At 32.1% G+C, this 21,713-nt stretch overlaps 1 protein-coding gene across 1 annotated transcript in view; it reads right to left on the bottom strand.

Moving 5' to 3' along the window:
• The window catches only part of LOC118182674 (ninjurin-2-like), a 39,095-nt gene continuing 17,382 nt past the window's right edge, over positions 1 to 21,713 (bottom strand). Inside the window, exons 2-3 of the mRNA XM_035352064.2 lie at positions 3,789 to 3,989; positions 1 to 297 (exon numbers count right to left, since the gene is read on the bottom strand). Of these exons, the coding sequence (XP_035207955.1) occupies positions 136 to 297; positions 3,789 to 3,989 (363 nt within the window). The 3' untranslated portion in view covers positions 1 to 135. The remainder of the gene's footprint in view (positions 298 to 3,788; positions 3,990 to 21,713) is intronic.

Raw genomic sequence — 21,713 nt, 5'->3', positions numbered from 1 at the left:
TATGATACCATCAGTTTTATTTAAGATAGCTTGCAGTAAATATACAAAATTATATATAAAAAAATTATTTGGTACAGAATAGCAATTTTCTTCTCATCAACACATATTACACATAAAAGCGATAAAAACTTCTGTTCATCTGGGGGACGTCCCAAAAGCAGACACAAAGACATTTGAAACAGTGATGAGAAAAACACCAATGATAGTGAGATTATTGATGAGCTCTGCTTTGGATTGATGGCTGACCAAATTGATGTTGTAACGGGTATTCAAGATTAAAAGAACTCCGACGACCAGCTGCAAAGAATAAAATTTATTATTACAGTAAGTAAAAACTACACGTTATTTATAAAGAAACATAACTTTTAATTTTATAATACGATAATAATACATTGTAAAATTTTCTAAGGTATTTGATAAATTATTTAAGTAGATTATTATCAAAATATTTTTAACATTCTCAATTAATTTTAATTATACACTGTGTAGAGGACACTAAGTATTTTTTGGCGGGAGCAGGAGCTGTGAAAAACGTGCAGTGTTCTCGCCGGGACATGAACTCCGAACCTTTCGATTGCTAGCCGGATGTAATTTTTAGCTACACTACGAAGGCATGCGGAAAGAAGGTAGGGAAAAAACTCCCTTACAAAGACGACTAGGGAGGCAGGGACACAGTCATAAAATGATAAAAGGAATAAATGAGCAATGCCCTCGCCGGGGTTCGATCACCGGAACTTCCAATTGCTATCCGGATGTTACTTTTTAATTACGCCATGAAGGCACGCGGTAAGGTGGAAGAAAAACCCTACAAAACTGGTAAGCAGAAATTTAGGACTGAGCGCAGTAATTAACAGAGTACGGAACAGAGAGAACCGACTGAAAGATCAATCAAGACACTGTTTAGGGTCCAATACGAATATTAAAGCAATAGAACATCTTGTAGATGTGTGGGAAAGGTGTAAAGTACGAGTGTGTTGTGCACTTAGTATTTCAGTGGAAAATACTGAAGGTATACATCAGCTTGAACAACATCGAGTTGCTATCTCGGTATAATACTTTCAACCGACAGTCCCTCAGACATCATCTAGATCATCTAGTCGAATCATTGAGAAATCGGAAGACTGTTGAAGTGCGAATAGTATGGCTAAGGAGTTCGAAATCACACACACCATCGTGGTAAGAGTTAGGAAGGCATTTTAAATGATAGAAACAGCTATTTGAAAGTTAAGTAATAGTTTCCCATGACGATGGATGACCGTTAATTTGACCTGCGAGGTTAGATTGAAGACAGACAGCGGGTGAAATCGAAAGACACATACAGCACATTACTGGGTGACTGATACCGCGTTTTACAGTGACCAGGTGATTGCATACAATTAGTTTATTCACTCGGCGACCAGTATATGTGTGTCATTTGCATCTATCCATCGAACACGGCGTTTTGTGGGAGCAGAAAACTCAGAACAGGTAAGATCAACAATAGGCTCTTCACAGATGAGAACTGGTTTAATGTCACTAGCGGTTCTGGACGTATTCACATTTGGAGAGAGAGGGGGGGGACATGCTATCATTCCTTCGACATCATCGAAAGGCGCCAATCTAGAGATAGCAAACTTTCTCCATTGCAAAGATATAATGCTTGGCCATCGCACGGATTCTTAATCTTCCAAGGAGGTTCAGTCCCTAGCTCAATCACTGGTGCCAAAGTTCACCTTTCTCTTAAGCGCATTTACAGGTTGCTATTGGCCCCGAGTTCTTTTCCAAAGATGACATCTTCGCTATATCATCTTACAGTTACTATAGCTAAGTTGTTGCACTAATTTTAGTACACCGTATGATTCACCAGAACTGAATTCAACCGGTATAGTGTTGAATGTTCTCTGGAGCGAGACCCGCCATCAGCAAAGATGCCACAGCTAAATTAGATCTTTAAGTGGACTGGTGTTTGATCTATTGAAAGCTTCTCGCTGACCTCGTCTCGAATTTGTACAGGAAGTGCACATTCTGCATCGCAGGCAAGGGTGATCACATTCTTTATTGATGGCTGCATTTTGCTTGTCTACCTATTGTCAAACGGACGTTTCTGTCTTCTACCTTCCTATTCTTGGAACCCATTTTTAAATAAAGTTCTGGATTATTGGCCAGGGTTGATCACTTTTCGCATAGTCTTATAACTTGACATTGTTATGGAATGCTTTGAATCCATTTTCATACGAAATGGCGTTCGATCTGCTGCACGACGTAGCAAATGAAAATCCATCTACTCCATAATTTTTGCACAGCAGCATAATAAAATAACAAAGCATAAAATACCAAATATTATCTGATTCTAAATTAAAATTATGACAAAATTATGATTAAAACCACATACAGCATATACTCTTTCTACATTTAGAATATATTATCCAGTAACTTTGCTCAATAAAAACAGAGGAGTGAAGAAGCCATTTTTTCCCTTCTGTAGAAGTTACTCCTACCAAACTTTTCTTTACTTTTTTCTTTTCCTCGATTGCAATGATGGCTGCATTTGTTTACATTTTTCAGATTTATTAATAGTTTTTCATATTTGCACATAAAAACTGGGATACTTTAAGAAAATTAAAATTGCCTAAATTTATCAAATACGTATATCAGTTATGCAAAAGCAACTGAAAAATTGCACAATTAAACTATAAATATTTATAGTTTAATTGTGCAATTTTTTTAAAAGAGACAAAACTATATGTGCACTACACAATAAAGGAAAAGTAATAGTTAAAATGTAAACAGGAAAGTTATAAAAATAAGAAAGAGGATAAAGACATAATCATGACAATTGAAAGTTCAGATAATTACGATGTTCCAAACTGACAGCAAACAGTTGTCATATTTTCACACATACGAGAAGTATTATTGAATCAGAATCCGAGGCTTCGAGAAAGATTAAATGTTCACGGTAGCTTAATTCTTATCTTAAGAAAAATCACAAATATCAATAATCACCATTAATGGTCAAAAGCTATTCACAGCTGAATCTTAAGCTGATATTTTCTCTATGTAAAGTAAAAATTTCATTCAAGTATTAAAAGAACACATAAATAATTCCCTGATTTTCTAAAGATCAAACATTTACACAACATGAACCAGACTGCTCTCTATGACAGTCACATTTCCAACACTTCTTGCATACACTGCGATTTGACCAATCGTAGTGTACATCATAAGAGTTAAAAGTATCTATTTAGCTTGACTAATATACAAGGATAGTAAATTTTTAAATCTGGTTACTTGTCTTGTATCCGATCATTTTTGTTTCGACAACGATTCAAAGCAAAGATCTACATGCTTGTAATTGAGAGCTCTATTAATTATATTAATGCGATATTTCATTCTTATTTCTTCACTTTTTATTTCCTTGTTTGTTTATGTTCTTATCTGAGTGCCCTTAGAAATCTGTGTGCTGACATTCTGCGTTCTAGAGTTTCAAGTTATCAAATGCTCTTTACGTATAATTTGTAATAGCCTTTTATGAGTACTTCAGCATAATAAGTTATTTAGTTATTCGTGTAAAAAAGATTCATTCCTTTAATATTAATAATATCATCCTCAATTCATTTAATAGAAATTTCTGTATGTATACAGAAAAATGAGAAAGTAATTCCTGACAGAATTTACGGTAAAATTGTGATACAGCTTACCTTCAACTTCAGCTTAACAAGATCTATAAATGTTTTTAAATTAAAATTAAAGCAACTTAAAAACAAAATTTATTCATTTGTGTTAAGCGTAATACATGGATAGATACTGACCTGCAGAGCTATGGAAATGCCTATACATATGACATTTACAAGATAAAATCGACTGTTTTCGCCTTCTCTCAGTATGTACTTGAGCTGAGAGGCATTAGCTGTTAACAGCGCAATATCCATCATTCCTTGAGCAACACTCTTTTTGGTAGCATACAAATTCACGTCAATGCCAGGTTTGAATGGTCGAGAATAACGGGGTTCCTGTAAGAGAAAAGCACAAAATAAACTGATAATCTTTAAATTCACTAAGCTTCACTCGATACAAGCGACTTTTGAAAAAACGAATTCGTCGAATGAAAATCATATAACAATTTACTTATAGAATTCTTATTTCAATTGCTTAACAGATACCAAAATACAGCTGAATATTTTAATTATATTTTTAGGAAATGCCTACGTCGGCTTCCCATTCGTGGGCCTGAATGTAAATACGAATTATGGATCGGATGTTTGGGATCATAATCTGAGCACGGAACAAAAGCATGTAAAATCTTTTATTGCGAAGTATTCTTGTGTGGTTGGTGCAAAAGTGCATAAATAAAACGTCTTCGGGTACAGCTTTCCAAGTCGTTATCAATTAAAATTAGTGTGATGTATGAACATTGATTAGGACAAACATTTACAGAGTGATGGATAGTACTTGGATGCATCTTTCGACGAGGGAGAGAATCGCACATGATGTCACAAATAATGCCTCTAACTTTCTCACCAAAGGTAGCTCCATTCACTTCTTGTCCATCATTCTTCATGGGTTTAGTTAGAAATGGAGACAAAACGAAGAAAGCGGATGGATTACCATTATTTTAGCATGCTACAATATTAATTCAGCTTATATGAGCATTAAAAAGAAGGCATTACGTAAGTGGGTTAAACCCCTTTTTCACAAAGATTTTCTCCGAAAGAAGTAATTCTATCGCTACAAAACTGACCGCATTATTTTTTTACCCATTCATAATGGAAGAATGTCTTAGCAAATAATCAGATGTACATAGATTATCTATTTGCGCTTTTCATTTTTCCTGTGACAATACTGTTTAGGCAATAACGTGTATGCTTGGATTCAACTAGTCAGCAGAGTGGCCCAATGGGTGAATGTGCGGAATACAGTCCGTTTTTTCTTTTCCTGAAGTTTTAGCCGTATCTGGTTTTACTGCCTTTCTCTGCGTAATGTAAGTAAAACCCCTTAGAACGTCCTTAATGGAAGCATCTGGACCTCTGTGGTATATACTCGAGTGCTTTGTCATAACTAAGTAATCAAATCAGTTAGAATATGACATTCTGTTAAAACCGTTAAATCAATTTGTTTACCACAATTTTTCAGCTCAAATACTATCCTAGTAATTTAAGGGTTCAAAGAATGGCTAGAATTGCAGTATACTCTAACCGTAGATGCGAAACTTCAAAGAAATGAAAAATATAAAATCACTCATCTTCAGCCGAAAGCATGAATATATTTATATGATATCACTACCGCCAATTATAGCCCCTCTCAGCATCCAGGTTAAAAAGACGAAAGCGTATTCCAGTAGTTAACAAAATATATTCTCAAAATCTCAGTAATGAAACAGAAAATTATTAATTAGGCATAATAATATTCTTTTCCCAGTCGGGTTTCCATGCGTCTTTCATTTCCTTAAATATTACTGCCTGTGTACGGGTTCGTAATAGATTGAATGCATACAGAACTAATGATAGCTAGATAAAATTTATTTCACCAAAAGAAACCCTTCACAGTTCTGGAGCTTTCCACAAAAATAATCGTTGAGCTCTTCACAGTATCACAGAACACAATCAGTAATTACACTTCAGTCTACTAAGAATGTCAAACAGAACGCAATGCAAAGCGCATCTAAAGTGCGAAGCTGTCACGGAGATATATCAGTACTCTGAAATAATGCTGAACTAAACAACAATCACTCAGCAACTGATGTCTTCTAGCTCTTATATAGTTGTCTCCCAGCCGATGAGAGATTTCTAGTACCTTCGACTTCTTGAAATTATTAGAAGGCATATGAGGGCTGGATACGGTTAGAGCTACATACAAAATCAATTACAGTTATTCAATTACAATACCCATTACACATATACAGGGACCGGACCAAAATGTCGCCAAATTTGGAGACATTTGGTGATTTCTGGAGGCAAAAATTAGTTGCTAAAAACATCGACAGCTTAGCGATATCTCGCCAATTTAGCTCGATAGCCATTTACTCAATGTTAAATAGACAAATGCAATCTCATGGCATCCCTCCTACATCTCGTAAATTTTACATTATTAATTTATTCATAGATCGTTTAGGTAGCCTTTGGGAAAGAAAAAAAAAAAAAAAAAAAACCTTCTTCTGGCGTCACGTGATACATATGAAGAAAAACAAATACCTACAAGGAAGTGCTATTAGAGTGTACTCATTTAATATTCTGAAAAGGAAGTTTAGAATTATCTCCTTCACATAATTTTTTCATTCTTGAAGGAAGATCAAAAGCTTTAACTATGGCATGTAGCGTAAATAAAGAACGGTGTTATCTTTTTTGTCCCAGAAAAAGTTCTTCTAAGATACAGTTTTGTATCATAAAATCTTACAGTTATCATAATTTTCGTTTATTTGTCCAGGCATATTTGGAAAGTTCTCAGACAATCATTTGAATGCAAATAACATATTGTACATAATGATTTTTAAAAAGCTGATAAGATTGTTACTGCAATAATTGCTTGATAGTATTATATAAATGAATCAATGGATAAAATACAGTAAGAAGAAATCAATTATGTTTACATTATAGTAGCTAAAATCTAAGACAATAACTTTAAATTTTACACCAATACAAATTTCTTCAAACCAATTTTAGCTTTGTTTTAAAAATAAATAATTACAACGAATTACCAAATTATTGGAAACAATAGCTGTAAGTACAAATATTAACAGTCCCTGAGCGGAATATTTGTGAAAAACGAAATACATAAATCCTATGTTCTCCAACACTGTTGGTCAGAAAAAAATCAAATTTCTCATTGTTCTACAGCCAAAATTATTTAAAAAAAACTTCCATTGGCGAATTAGATTTGGTTGACAATTTTTTTTATTTAATCTATACTTCTGGAATTTATTTTGTCATCTTGTCTAATAAATATTCAGATTAAAGGAGAAGTTTAACAACAAGAAACAGCATAATATTTGTAAATTTAATTAAGGCATGTACATATCAGCAAAGATGGGACTAAAAGGACTTCCCGTGGCTAATCCTCAATTTCCTTGTAATACTTATTTTGGAAAACAAAATGTGTTTGTTTCAAACAAAGTTGATTAAGAGAAATTAGCTCATCAATTTCAATGGAGAAGAAGTGAAATTGACGAAGTCTGGTTTCTAGACATTTTAATGCACCTTCAACTGCAACATTGGTGCATAATGATTTTACATCAAAAGAAAACATGAGCAAATTCCTACGAGAAAAGCTTTTAACCTTCTTTTTAAACTGTATTGAAATTTTTATAGTGTCAGTGTTATTATCTACAAAGCGAAAAATCTAGAAACTAAATATTTAGGTAACGGTTACAAGGCAAAGCCTAAATTTAATACAGTAGGGCGGAAAGGAATACCACTTTTATGAATTTTGCAGAGCATATAATCTGGCATAGTTAGCAATAGGTGTATTAAGTGACCTTTTAAACTGAGTTGGGATTATATGAGAAGACAGAACAGTTTTTTTTTTCCTTTCATGAGATCAGACGTTGAAGGATCTTATGAAGGCTCGAGCAGTATAGACCTTCATTTATCAGTTTTGAGACTCCATCAATATATATATGGGTTTGTCAATAACAACTATCTGCCCACCCTTATCAGCTTTAGAAATTATAATCTTAGTATTAGAATGAATTTCATGTTAGGCCTCCGTTTCCTTTTGGTTAAGATTGGAAACAAATGTTATTAAAATTCACGTTATGAGTAATTAAGTGTCAGACTGTGTCCTTCTGTGTTTCTGAAGTTTTAAAGACTCTAAAAGCTTTTTCAATACCGGCGATGATTTTGAGGAATTGATTAGTATCCATATTATGTATGTAAAACCACGGAAACGTCCCTACAGTCAGTACGTTTCCTTGGAATCGAATCCATGTTGAACTAGCAATGTTCGGACTTAATTGCTCAGCCGCTGATGGGCCCACTGAAATAGCAGAAAAATATATAGTACAGAAATTTATTTTTCAAGAGTAAATTTATGTGTGTGACATTTCGGTAAGTTTTAGTATAAATCAGAAGAATTCTGAACAAAAATGCGGTGAAATTATCGAAGTGGAAAAACAAACATGTATGAAAACGCGAAATCCTCTCAAATATAGATTTTATACATATTTATATGCATTTATTGTGCATATATCCCTTTTCATGGGTGAAATATACGTTTGTATATAAAATAATTAATAAACTTTTAAAGAAATTTAAATATAAAAAGATAACCAAATGTAACCAAAGATAGTTTGAAATATACTTTTTATCAGCTTGAAACATCTGGTGTTTATTAATCCGGATAAATCCTTAAATATTGGGAAACCTAAGCATTATAAGATGTGTGGACCCTATACATTTAATTAGCTCTCCTTTGTACAGAAGTTGTCTACATCAGACTTTAACTGATTAACTTATTCCAAAATTAAGTTAATTTATTATAGCAAAATGTATAAAAACTGTGTGCCTTGGGAGAGATATGTCTTGGTAGACTTTCTGAGAAATTCGCTATACGAGCTCAATTCTGGAACGAATTAAACTCGTATTACGAGGTTCTACTGTATACAAATACTATTTAGTCAGAAAAGAAATGTGATTTCTGTTTGTTCGATTACTAAGCACATGGAGCATCTTCTGAGACCGCAACTTTCAGGTGTCTGTTAGCGAAATAGTGTTTAGCGCACACTTGGCTCAGAACTGCAGAAGTTATTACACTTGGTCCGTCGATGACATACCCATATAGGAAGGAAATGGGTTATTCCTACCTCCATGGTCATACCGATTCTGACGATCATATTATGTTACCGATCCTCCCCAGTAAAGTGGTAGGATAGTAAACAGATGTAAATGATTATTTCTTCCCCTATATTAGCCCTGTCCCTGGGTACAGCACAACATGTGTGTAGTGAAAGGATTCCTTTGAAGCGTCTCTTCTAGCAGTGTTTTTCATGATTCGTCAGAATAGAGGCTATTCTTTTGAAAAACTAAAAGTTACATTTCAAGAAAGGGGATAAACAGACAGACAGTCAACAGTCCGCAAAATATATTTTAAACTTTTCCGCGTGAGCAAAAGATCCATTAAATAACATGTTTAGTTATAAATGTTTGCGATTATGCATCCTTCGTTTAACACATCAAATCGAAACCTAAAATTTCCATTACATGTAAAGAGTGGTATTGAAATATATGTTATTTAAAAATAAAATTACTCTTATGTTTCTCACACACAATAAAATTTATAAATTTAATAAAAACGAAAAGATACTTGTTAATTTAAAACGCAAAACAGGAAAATCAGCGTGTATTCCTTAAAAGCGTTTTTTTTTTCAAATTATCTTGCATGTTTTGAATTTCGTGCCTAAATGCTCAAAATATCTTTATTTAATTGAAAAAGGATTATTTCTGATCAATTTAATTAAAACGTAATCATTCAGGAAGCGAACACGGATTTTAATTTTTGATTAAGATTTACATTGAAAATCGCATGCTTATAACATTTTTTACAGCCCTAGCTTAAAAAAATTATAAACAGGGACATTTCTTTTAATTCACAACAACTGACTATTAAAACAAAAAGAAAAAAAAAGAAAAAAAGTGTATCTGAAACCTTTCATTATTTGAAAATAAGTCAGTGTAATATATACGCAATTTTTACCGTTGAAAACTTTCTCTTTTAAAGGCAGTCTAATGAAATTTTAATTTTTTTTTATTTTATTTTTTTTTTATTTTTAATTAAAAATTTACATGGAAAAACGGTCGCCTCAAACTTATTACTTAAAAATCTTTCAAGGGCAAAGAGTAGCCACAAAATTAAATCTCACTCAAAAGTATTAATACAGTTCCGATATAAATTTCTGGTACGATCCTGCATAAATTAAGATAACCTGAAAACTCAGAAATTCCAAGGAAAACCGTGATCTTCAGAAACGAAAGACATCAGCCAATACTTCTGTTCAAATTTCTTCCATGAATAAAGTTTTCTTTTGAACAAAAGGCGCATTTACGAAGCAATAATCTCTCAGTATTTTAGCCGCAGTCATGATAATATACCTACTACTGGAACCATCTTTCACAATAAACCGATTATTGATCTTTGGATGTTATCTTACAAAGGTAATGTTTAATACTTAAGTTTATTTATGTTCTGAGAAACACTGGCCGTCATAGGGAGATAGTCGCCAAGAGAGTTCACTGCAGTTATATATTATTTCGGTAGAAATAATGCGTTGAAACTTTCTGACTATTATTTTAAATTTGAATCTTTCCAGTGGCTGATGTAAAAAGGAACTCGTGTCTGTTAATATTAGTTTCTGAGTGACAAAGTCGCTGAACACTGGTAATTAGACCGCGTGAACAAACTCGTTGCATGCGTTTTTTTTTTTTTTTTTTTTTTTTTTTTTTTTTTTTTTTGTCCGGTTTTCCTACTTTATAACACCGACACGAGCTAGCTCCTGAGAAAGTGCTCCATAAATGCATCTCTTTCTCTCTTTCCATAGGCCTAGTGTACTTTGCCATAATTCAATAAATCCATATCCCCTACTGAAATATTATGTAGCTAACCCCTGGCGTGCTTCGTAATAACTAAAGAATCAACATCCAAACGTTTAAATACACGTTGTACCTGAAAATGTTAATCATTGACACTTTAAGAAGACGAATAAAGTGCAATAAAACAAGCTTTAATTTTTACGCAGATAAAATACGTACTTTAATTAAACAATTCTAATATACGTAACTTCATGCAGTTACTGATCTTATCTTTTTGATATTTTTTAGGCTATATTTTTCATAAAAATCTCCCAGTATAATTTTATAAAAAAACATTAATTAAATAATGTTAGTAGTTAAGTATATAAATTAAAAATTCTATTAGCAGCTAAACATTGCATTGATTTTTTTGCTTATTTTCAGTTTTTTAATGATTAAGTTTCCAGCCTGCTTTTTTAGCAAAACATTATTAACTAATTCAAAAACATGAAATATAGACTTAAAAATATTCTTCGTACTATTATTCTCGCACTCAAAAATCCTTGTGTGAATATGCATTTACAACTTTTAAAGCCTGAAAAACACATCTGCGATGTTATCGTCATGCGATGAATTGCAGGTTCTTTATTTTTTACAATGATATTTTTTACAACAATGTTTTTGAACAGCTTTATTTTCGTCGACGATGTTTTATACAACGATGTTTTAGAACTGCGATGTTTTTTCCTTTACTTTTTTTCCTCCCACGATGTTTTGTACGACGACGTTTTCGCCTTGCGTTAATTTCCCAGCGATGTTTTCATCTGTAACCATATCGTAACTTATATATGAATCTTTGAAACTCTTTATTCCAAAAGCTACATATAATTCGTTGAAGCATGAGCTTTGAATTGGATTGGTAATGGAAGCCATATTTTCCATTCATGTGATAGATGACCTGGTAAAAGAAAATATTAGCGAAGCTCTTTTGTATTAAGTAAATATTAAAAAGTTTAATATATGTACATATTCTACGAGTATATCAAGTATAGTAATATGCCTTTTCTGTTACTTTAGGAAAAGTAACCACTGTTTCATATACGTCTTTCTGTCCTGCTTCTACAGTGACAATAAACCTGTTCATAGAAGCGACATCTGATATTTATAACCCTTTAATATCGCTTTCCGTTGTGCGAAGAATTTTTCCTTTGTCACGATAACAATACAATTTTGCATAATAACAATAAAAGATAAATATTTGAGTCTTTCTCCAAAATATTTTTCCTTGTATCTTAATAAGGGATATTCGTGCTGTGCTTAAACATCGAGTCAAGGACAGTGAATGCAATTACATCGGCAAATAATTGGGAAATTCATAAAGATTTTCGAAACTTCCAAAACATCTGAAAAAAATTTGGCAATTATGTTCGTCTAAGCACTCTATCCATTTTATTTGGATAAATAGGATAACATGATTTTAGCAAAAGGCTGCCTAAATTTGTTTACAGTTTACAGTTTGTCATAAATTATTTCTTGTCTTCAAGATCAAAAAGGATATAGGTTGTAGGGTCCAGGTGGGTTAACTTCTGTTTGGATACAGGAGTAGCAGCAAACTACACAGAAAAAGGGTTCAAACCCTTTAAACTCTTTAAAATTTACACTGCGTCAACTCGATGCTAACAAACTTCACCACTACTTGGGCGGTAACTGAAAAGCAGGTAATTGAAAATTAAAAGTTGATATGTTTAACAAGTGCTAAACTAACCTTCGGGGCTCGGCGAGATCCCAAACTTCAACCCCCTTCTAAGCTAGTGGCAGCAAAGCAAAGCAAATTAAGCCACTTGAACCAGCAATGAGCAAACGTACCTAGGGCAGAGACGGCAGCTAGAGCCTAACTCTCCCTTTCTCCTATCGAAACTCAGCTTTTAACTACATCCTTCAACTTATAAAATTTGCATGCATTCACGCGCGCTACAACATTTAACTATTCTTGGCACTGACAACTAGGGGAATGAAGGCTTATAGAAAAATCTGAACTTAAAATTTAAAATGTTAGTTAAAATAAATATAAATCTCTACAAGGTAAAAAAAGATATTAAAAAGGGTTTGATGCAAATGTCTCGTTTTAAAAAGACAGTAAATGTATGCAAAATAATTTAAAAGAAGAAGCAGAACATCTACATATCCGGTGAATGATGCCATCTTTGTTATTATATTCCATGTAACTCAAAGGTTACGCTTGTTACAGATTTTAAACATTCTAGAATGTAAATCTTTGTTTTAGATATTAATATTTTTGAGATTTATTCTTATAATAATCTGTATTGCGTATTTAACAAGACCATACTAAAACATAAAATTAAAATTGAGATGGAATGAAAATTTACTTGAGAGTTAATATTACGTTTCCTATTCCTTACATCAGATCAAGGACGACCAAACTGCGGCTCGTGAGCCATTCCAGACATTTTTTTGCCATTAAATGCGACTTACGTTATAACTAGAAATAAATTGACAGATTAATAAACAAAAGACAAATAATTATGCTACTGGGATTCACTATCATTATAAACTAAAGAAAAAACCCATAGTTCGGTAACACATTGTATTAACGATATATGTCGGGTCTCAACAAAAGACATTACGGATACGTATAGTTCTAACACAGGAAAAAGCAAAACGCATGTGTTGATCCATTTCATTTCTAATGAACTGATTAGAGGTACGATATCCAAATACTGGCTGTCATAATAAACTTCGTATTTCGATCTCAGTGTCTTCTCCCCAGCTAGTAAGATATACGTTTTCTATACTTCCAAGAGGAAAACGCATGTATTAAGAGTAAAGAGTAATCACTTGCTTTATTTTCTAAACTATTTCATTCGAACGGAAATTTGTTTCGATTATTATAAATTGCATTACTATAATCTCAAGACAATAGTTTTCTATATGAAAGGAATTCAATATACCATAGAAAAGTTAATTTGTTCATCGGAGAGATGTATTTTCCTGAGTACGAAGCGAGTAGAGCAAGAAATATTTATCGATATTTCTAAATAACCCCACTCCATAAAAATGCAAAATTAAGGTTAATTTGCTTGAAACTTTTTCACTGCTATTAAACGATACTATAAGCTAAGGTATTTTGAAATTTCTAAATTGTAATATGCGTCTCCGACTGATACGAAATTTAACCACCATTCCTCTATATCATTAATTTTTCTTTTACAAAATGATTGTAATTAAAATGATCTTACTACAGTGCTCCCTAGTCTCCATTTTATAATCGACTCTAAAATGCTCACTTTCATTATTAAATACTTATATGTATAAGATGGATACAACATAGCCTCAATAATCTGATTTTAAGGTATCAGGAGCCCAGATATCTGGATAGCTCAATCTTCTTCCTAGATTAAAAATATTAAACTTGTTATCTCTACTTTTACATGTTAAAGTTTTATTAATTTAAATAGTACAAAAGAATAACAGCATAATTAAAGGACTGGGTGACTTTGTAGAACTTCTTAGAATATCTGGACTTGAAGACTTGAAAAGCCATTTGTGTCGTCAGGGGGATTTGAACCCCGGATCATCTGCCTACCAACGGGACGTCCTACCAGTTACAGTGCAAGATCACAAACCCGAAAATGCGATAATTTTGAAAACTTGGCCTTTTTTTTTTTTTTTACATTAAATGTTATTAAAACAAAATGCAAGTATTTAACACAACAGTTCTAGAAATAGATGATGAACATTGCCTATTGCTTTGCATTTTCAGTTATTTTACAACTCTCCATGTTAACTGGTACATTTTAGACGCTTTATTGCATTACTTATCTTTCAGCTAACTGATAAAAATTGTATTTCTTCATGCTGTTGATCTATTTCGCCGTATCTTCGGAAACGCCCGGAAATAATTAGGAGCACCACCTCCTCCTTTCAGATAAATACTCGTCACTGCATGGCTGTCCGATTGAGGCCATGTTTAATTTAAACTGCCGTTGATAGACTGACCTTGAGTGTGCATAGTGGAATCCATATCAAATCAAAAAACATTATTTAAATTCTTGATTGAGCGTATAAATAGCATAACGAATTATTAACAGCGGCATGCTAGATGTTTACACTTACACCAAATTTCTTTTACATAATAAGGCAAAAGCAGTCTTTTTGAGTATTATATAATTACACTTAAAGCATGTGAGTTTTCATATTTTGGGAACTTTCTCTTTCAACCCTCCACCATGTTACAAAGCTAGGATCAGCTAAACGTCTGACTGAGCAAAGATCCAATAAGAAAAAAGCTCATTTCAAGTCGTGATGGCTTTAAACTTTTAAAAAAATTGGAAGTTACTGATGAAAATAGTATTCACGGTAATGACGTTTCGAAATATTTTGAAAGCAACGAAAGTGCTTTAATTAATTACCAATTTACAGCAAGTGCGAAAAGACTGGTCTGCTTAACAGAAGGATGCATTTCGCCGAGGTCTGAAAGAAGAAAAGCACGAATAATGGTTTAAAAAAGGAAGCAAAAAATCAAACAGGAGAAAAAAGGGGGAGAATAATGTTACCTGAGAAACATTGGGTTGTATTATTAAACAGAAAAGCAAAATAGGTAGAGAGAAGAAATATGATATGATGCCTTTTTAATGCATACGCTTAGCGATCACGCTGAACATCAGGATTAGAATTCAGTGTCGTATAAGAATTTTATTGCTTGTTTTAATATAGAAATCCCAGCGATACTGGAGATAGCAGAATTACAGATGGTTTAGTTTATGTGATTATGACAAAGTAGGCTAGGTCTATCTGATTGAAGGAAAAGATGGCTTCATGGAGAATTTTCTAAGGGAAGCTAGTTCGTATCCGCGTTATATATGGGGAAAACACTCACAAAAAACAAACCGTACTGTTAGCCCGTTTGCCAGGATACAAGCCAGGGTCAAACGACAAGAGTTCAGCCACTTTACCGCTCGCCCACTGCTGGGCCCAAAATTGCAGACTTTCCTATTGGTTTAACATATTCTGTTATGAAGTGCTAGAATGAAATACTCTAAGCTCGATCCTGTGTGTAAGCTGACCTGGAAACGATTCTTGAAAAAAGGATTATGAGAAATTATCCCGTGCACTAATATTTCAGTTGATTTTGGAATGAAGGAAGAATGCTAATCGATGAACAGATTGGGTGGGAGGAAGTAAGATGGAAGTAAATATCAAATACCCAGCCTCATTCTGAATAGAAATGGAAGCAAAATCACTTCGATAGTTCAGCTAGAATAATCCTCTTCTAGTCGTTTGCAGACTGTCAAGTACGGAACTCAGCTACAGCAGAATAAATTTTTAATAGAATCCTTGGAATTAAAAAACAGTTTGCAGCCTACAGCCACTGGGAACTTGTAATGTGCACATTTTTCTTTCGTTTTGAATTGAAGAGTAGCAGCTACCAGTCTTCTGATAATAATAAGAAATTAAGAAGAAAAGAATCATTATTCATTTGGAAAATTATTCATCTGCAAAATAAATGTTTATGAGCCTTGACCAACAGAAATATTGCAAGCAATCGATTGTTGAAAGATTTGTGAATATATTTAAGATCTATGATCAATTTGAAAAACAGTGATTGCTTTTATTAGTAATAGTATTTGCAATTTGAGTAGCTAGAAATTCTCATATCGCGTATTATGCCTGAACATACTGAAAGCTAAGTACAATACTCGCCTTAAGATATTACTCGCTTAAGTTTTTTGCGAAACTTACTCAATAGTAAATAGTAAAGACTCAATAGTAAATAGTAGTATATTGTTTCGTATTAAGTACATAAATTTGCAATAATCGGTCTTATTAATTAGGTAATCTATATAAAGCTGTCTGATAATATGATTCATTTTACATGAATCCCTATCCCATAACTCAGAACGAAGTGGGATGCATTAATTAATCGATTTCCAAAATACAAAAACACAGAATTTTTTTCGCTTGGAAAGAACGCACGCATCTTAATCGTAATTACCTCACGAGTGATAAGAGTTTAAATTAATGGTTATAGTAAATGACAAATTCTTGTTAGAAGAAAATGTAATTTTCTTCCATGTCAATCATGTACTCATGGAACATTTTTCCAGTTTATTTAAGCGTAAGAATGTTTTTAGTTGTCATAACTAATCTACGATACATTTTCAGTTTTCAAGGTTCCTTGATTTTTATATGAATGTTTATGTATCCTCGATTTAGAAACGTTTCTAAGTTTGCATCCCATGCCTACACTTACGGAGACTGATATACAACTGAGTGGGTGAATAAGCTACTTATGATTAATAATCATAACAGTGATCAATCATTTTAGAAGTAAAATGTAACAAAAAATAATTCGCAAGTTAAAATTAAAAACTGCATTCTCTTCCTACAAATTCCACTTTTATTTTTCAAGGATAAAACAATTGATTTTCACAATGTTTTTCTCTATTTTTCATCTACGTATCTGTGACATCTTTTTTTAAGAATAGAAACGAAAGTCCAAAGAGCAAATCAAATAATTTTTTCATAAAATTGTTATACACAGCGTCATACTAGAACTGATTATACATCTCACAAATAATTTTAGATAGGGAATTTCTATATACCAATTATTTCACAAAAACATTTGGACTATGAGATCACAACAACTTTAATAATCATCTATTAAATAAATCTCCTCAATCATGTATTATAAAATTCTTACGCTAACTTTCTCTACTAGCCTGTACAGATAGAGCAAACAGAATTATCTTACATTTGAAAATACAGAAAGAAGAAAAGTATTGTATTTCAATAAACACAGAAGTCAGAATAATTTGTTCATAGCAATTTACGTAATCAATTAACCTTGTTTAAATACACTAAAAATATTAAAGAAATTAATGAAACATACAGCGTGTTAACTTTCTTCCAACAAATACAGAAAATGTTGATTAAAATTATGATTTTCTTACGTACATCCGCAGTTATTTACCTAAGAAATGCAAACGAAGCCAGATGAAAATCACACGGCAGATTGATTCACATATTAATTTGTTATCATTTACAGATATATCTGAGTTTTTCGCCTTAGCCCTGTCAATATAGACATTGTTTCTCTACATAACATCATCACCTTAAACTATTAAGCCACTGCCATTCATACATATATTCTTTTTACCTTTCGCTCATTGTTATATAAAGGTAGAAGATATATTGCTATATTTCCTATGTAAATAAAAGGTCAGTTTTTTTAGAAAACCTCCCAGGAAGGCTTCCTCCCCGTAGGCGTAGAGCCCATCTATGCTTTGTTTCACTTGAGCAAACAAAAAATGTTCTTTTCGTATTACTAAAATGATAATTTACCAGCACAATAGAAAAGTAATTTTTTAACATTATGCGTATTATACTGTTGCTTTCAATTACGATTAAATAGGATCATAAAAATGAAAAATTATTTCTAATTATAGAAAAAAATCAGAAAAGTTTTAAACTGTCTCATTAACATGAATGCAAAAGTATTCAATTTTGACAATTCAAAACAACATAGAAAACACAACTAAATTAAAACCACCAAGGAAAGTATTTCTCTTTAGCTTCAAACAAATTTTGCTACACAAGACATTACATAAGTAATTTTTTTGTCTAAAACAAACATAAAGTAATATAAAATTCATGTTTTACTATAACCTGCTCATTTTTAATTATATTTCATTCATTACCGTATATGTTCAGGTACTGTGAAACGGAATGCTTTCAGATTAATGAATATTAATTAATTCCTTAATAATTTAAAAAGAAAGCTAAAAATGAAAAAAATACGTTAAATTGATGAATTTCTATCTATCTTTTGATATAACTTTTATTAACAAAGAGGTGACATATTAATTTCTGTAACTATTTTGTGAAGAAATTTAAATATAAAAAATATGGTTTGTATAAATGAGGCAGTTTTACAAAAAAACTTCAAGAATTTTTAAGTATAAATTATGATGCAGTATTTCAAAGCTTTACCCTAAAAGGAATAATTTTAGATCCGTTAAAGGAGAAAAATATAAAACTAATTTATAAAGCAGCTAAAACGGAGCAATAAATTTCTGATGTATACCGGGTAGGCTATACATAAAGTTAAGTCGTCTCTCTAGGCTATGTTCCACAATTGTTTTAATAAATACAGAGGATTCTCAAACGTCAAATTCGAAACAATTCACATTTAACTGACTTCCAAATGGAATAACCAATTGAAAACAATTTGTCTTCTATTTAATTATGTTTCAGAAAATTTTTTCACCACCTTGAAAGCGATATACATATTAATACGTTAAGTAGTGATATGTATGTTCAAAAACTAACGCTGATGGGATACTCATAACATTTCTTTCCAATCATGGTTTAGTTTCTACACAGTATCAATCAAAACATATCAAAACCAGGAATTTAGAGCTCAGTTTTCTGGAGGAAGAAAAGCAATGCGAAAGCTACTTAAAGATGTAAATACAACTTGCTGAAATCTTTTATAACTATGACGGAATGTTTTCCCTAAATACAGTGCTTTATTACTCAGCTAAAGAATTAGTATTTCGTACTATTTTTCAAAATAACAAAAACATATTCTTTGAAAAGCATATTATTGCATAGCATGGAAGTAAAATACACTGCTAGTGGAATGTAAAAATCCGTTTGCATCATATACTGTTTAAATTCAAAAACTGCCCTAAGTCACCGTTAATTAACCTCCCTAGTAATTATCTAGGACATTATTACATCTTCTCCGTTAACTGAAGTTATCAAAAGGTAGAATAATATTTTAATTGAAATTTTATATTTCGATTGCGTGATAAAAAAGTTTTCCGTTTCGAAGTTATTTTAGTCACAAATCATAATTTCATTTACCTCTGTTACTGCTGAACTTCTTTCGGTGTAGGTAGTATTTATGCATATTAGTAATAATTTCAGTACTAAGAGAAATGAGAAGGAGAAAAATTTCCTGTTATGAAACTTCATACTTATTTCACATTGCAGCTAGCCACAATGTGAAGAGAGACTGTTTTGATTAATCATTTAATAAATACCGTTTATTTTCTAAAATAAATTTCCATGCAATGAAATAATCTAATTGCGATTATCATTTCACGTTCTAGTCTTTGCTTCTGCAACCAACATATCATTGGATCAGTATTTAAATTCACCCATGCTCGAATCCGGTATTTCTCAATTTTTGACAGAAATCATAATTGCGGTTTGAACCCAAATGAGATGATTTCCGGCCCTCAGTTGCCTAACTAAATCGTAATATAAACAGAAAATTAGCAGTTAGTAAAACTAATATTGGTACTGACTATTGATTGCATGCTTGTTTTTCCAACAAAGTATGCTGGAAACTTTAACCATTTAAGGAAAATCGCACGTCAAAATGCGATACTATTGGGAACTGAAAGATTAATGGACTACTAGCTAATTCGGTTAAGAAGTCCTTGAATGTATTAGAAGCAAAAATAAATGAAGAATTTTTATCTGATCACGAATAATACTATTTAATTAAAATATTTATTTGATTTATCCTTGGTTCTCCATATCTTGCTAGCATTAAATTATTTTGCTTTCACTTGTTAAACGGCTTCATTTAATTTTTATAATAATTTTATTTAATTTATTGTTTATAAACTTATCATTAATTTAACTTACCTGATTAATAGTTATATTTATTTCTTTGTACTTCATTTAATTTTATAATTACACTTTTGTTGTTGTTGTTCACCGTACTTGACGGTCTTCCACTGGGTTCCCGACAATACAAAGTTTAGAAATTAAGTCCCGCATTAGCCTAATGTTTCTTTGTTTTTTTTGCTTCAGGTTTAAGTTATGCGCAACAGACTTGATATATAGAAGCACAGGAACGTATTTTGAAATGCAAACTATGAGGAACAAGTTTCTGGAGCTCTAACTTATAAACAATCATTAGCATAATACAACTGATATTAGACAAAGAGCATCACATTTCAGTAAACTTATCGTGTATTTGAGCAATGTTTTGAAACTCAGTATTAAATAATCGCTTTAATGCTTTGCATGTCTTGAAGCAAATTCCGTTTTGTGCTTATTTCTTATGGATAATAACGCTTAATTTGGAGAAAAGAGAAGGGAGAGAACATTTTAAGATGCCGTAGATATGTCGTTGATATTGATAAACAGACAAAACCGGCTGTTTTGCTTTCTGTTCACTTTCATTAAAAACTCGATTTTAAAAACCAAAACCTATCACAACAAATTGTTTTTCTATTTAAACGGAATTTTTCCCATAGCAAGCTTTTACTACCTGCAAATACGATTTTTTTCCAGTTGAATGCTATAAATCAAGAATAATGTTGATATGAATAATCCATATTCTTTACAACAGTCGGAAAAAATAAGCATAGTTTTCTTTATTTCGGATGATTAAATAACATTTTAAATAAAAAATAGTACTGCTACAGAAAATCTTTCTAATTCTGTAAAAATCACTTTTAGGCATTCACAGATTCCTGTAAAAAAATCTAAGCACACGAAAAATTTCTCTCCCATATAGCACAATTGCGCTTAATTCGAAGACTGTCTAGGAAGTATAGTCTACTAATTTAAGATATTTGGCTTGGTTTTGACAGAAAATTCCAGATTTTAATTCCATTAGAATGAAAAAACTCTTGCTTAATGTACAGAACAGTTCTGATTCTATAACTATAGATATTCCTTCGGAATTTTAACAGAGCTCTTTGATAACAGAGCTTTTTTTTCTCTTCTTCTTTTCACCAGCGTAAATGACCTGTTTTATTATGTCATAAATAAGTGAACTTTGTGTTGTAAAAGTGTTCCAATGAATGCTAACTTCTCAGTAAAAATTGCTGTCCTTTTTTTTTTTTTTCTTCTAAGTATTACAAGAGGAAAAAAGCTCATGTGTCACTCGTAATAAGCAAACAGAAACTAGACCTTGTTACTGAAGCCCATTCAAGCAGCAATTCTGTCCTTGGTTGGCAACTCCGATTAACGTCGAGATAAACGCAGCGCTTTGAATCTTACATTCAGAGTAAATTAGCGAAGAGAAACTTCCTAATTGTATGTGAGTGATTGCATCGGGTAATGCTACTTTAAACAGGGGATCTATATATGTTTCTTGCCTGCTTCTAAAAGGCAATATTTTAAACAAAGTATGTTCCTGCAGTATTTTTAAATAATGAAAATTACATAAAAACTAGTGGACATGCATTT

Source organism: Stegodyphus dumicola, chromosome X1 (genome assembly GCF_044657685.1).
Source record: "Stegodyphus dumicola isolate Sdum_Otavi_A_Nest chromosome X1, ASM4465768v1".
Lineage (NCBI taxonomy): Eukaryota > Metazoa > Arthropoda > Arachnida > Araneae > Eresidae > Stegodyphus > Stegodyphus dumicola.
The sequence above is the reverse complement of the archived record's forward strand: the minus strand, read 5'-3'. Positions and strand labels throughout refer to the sequence as shown.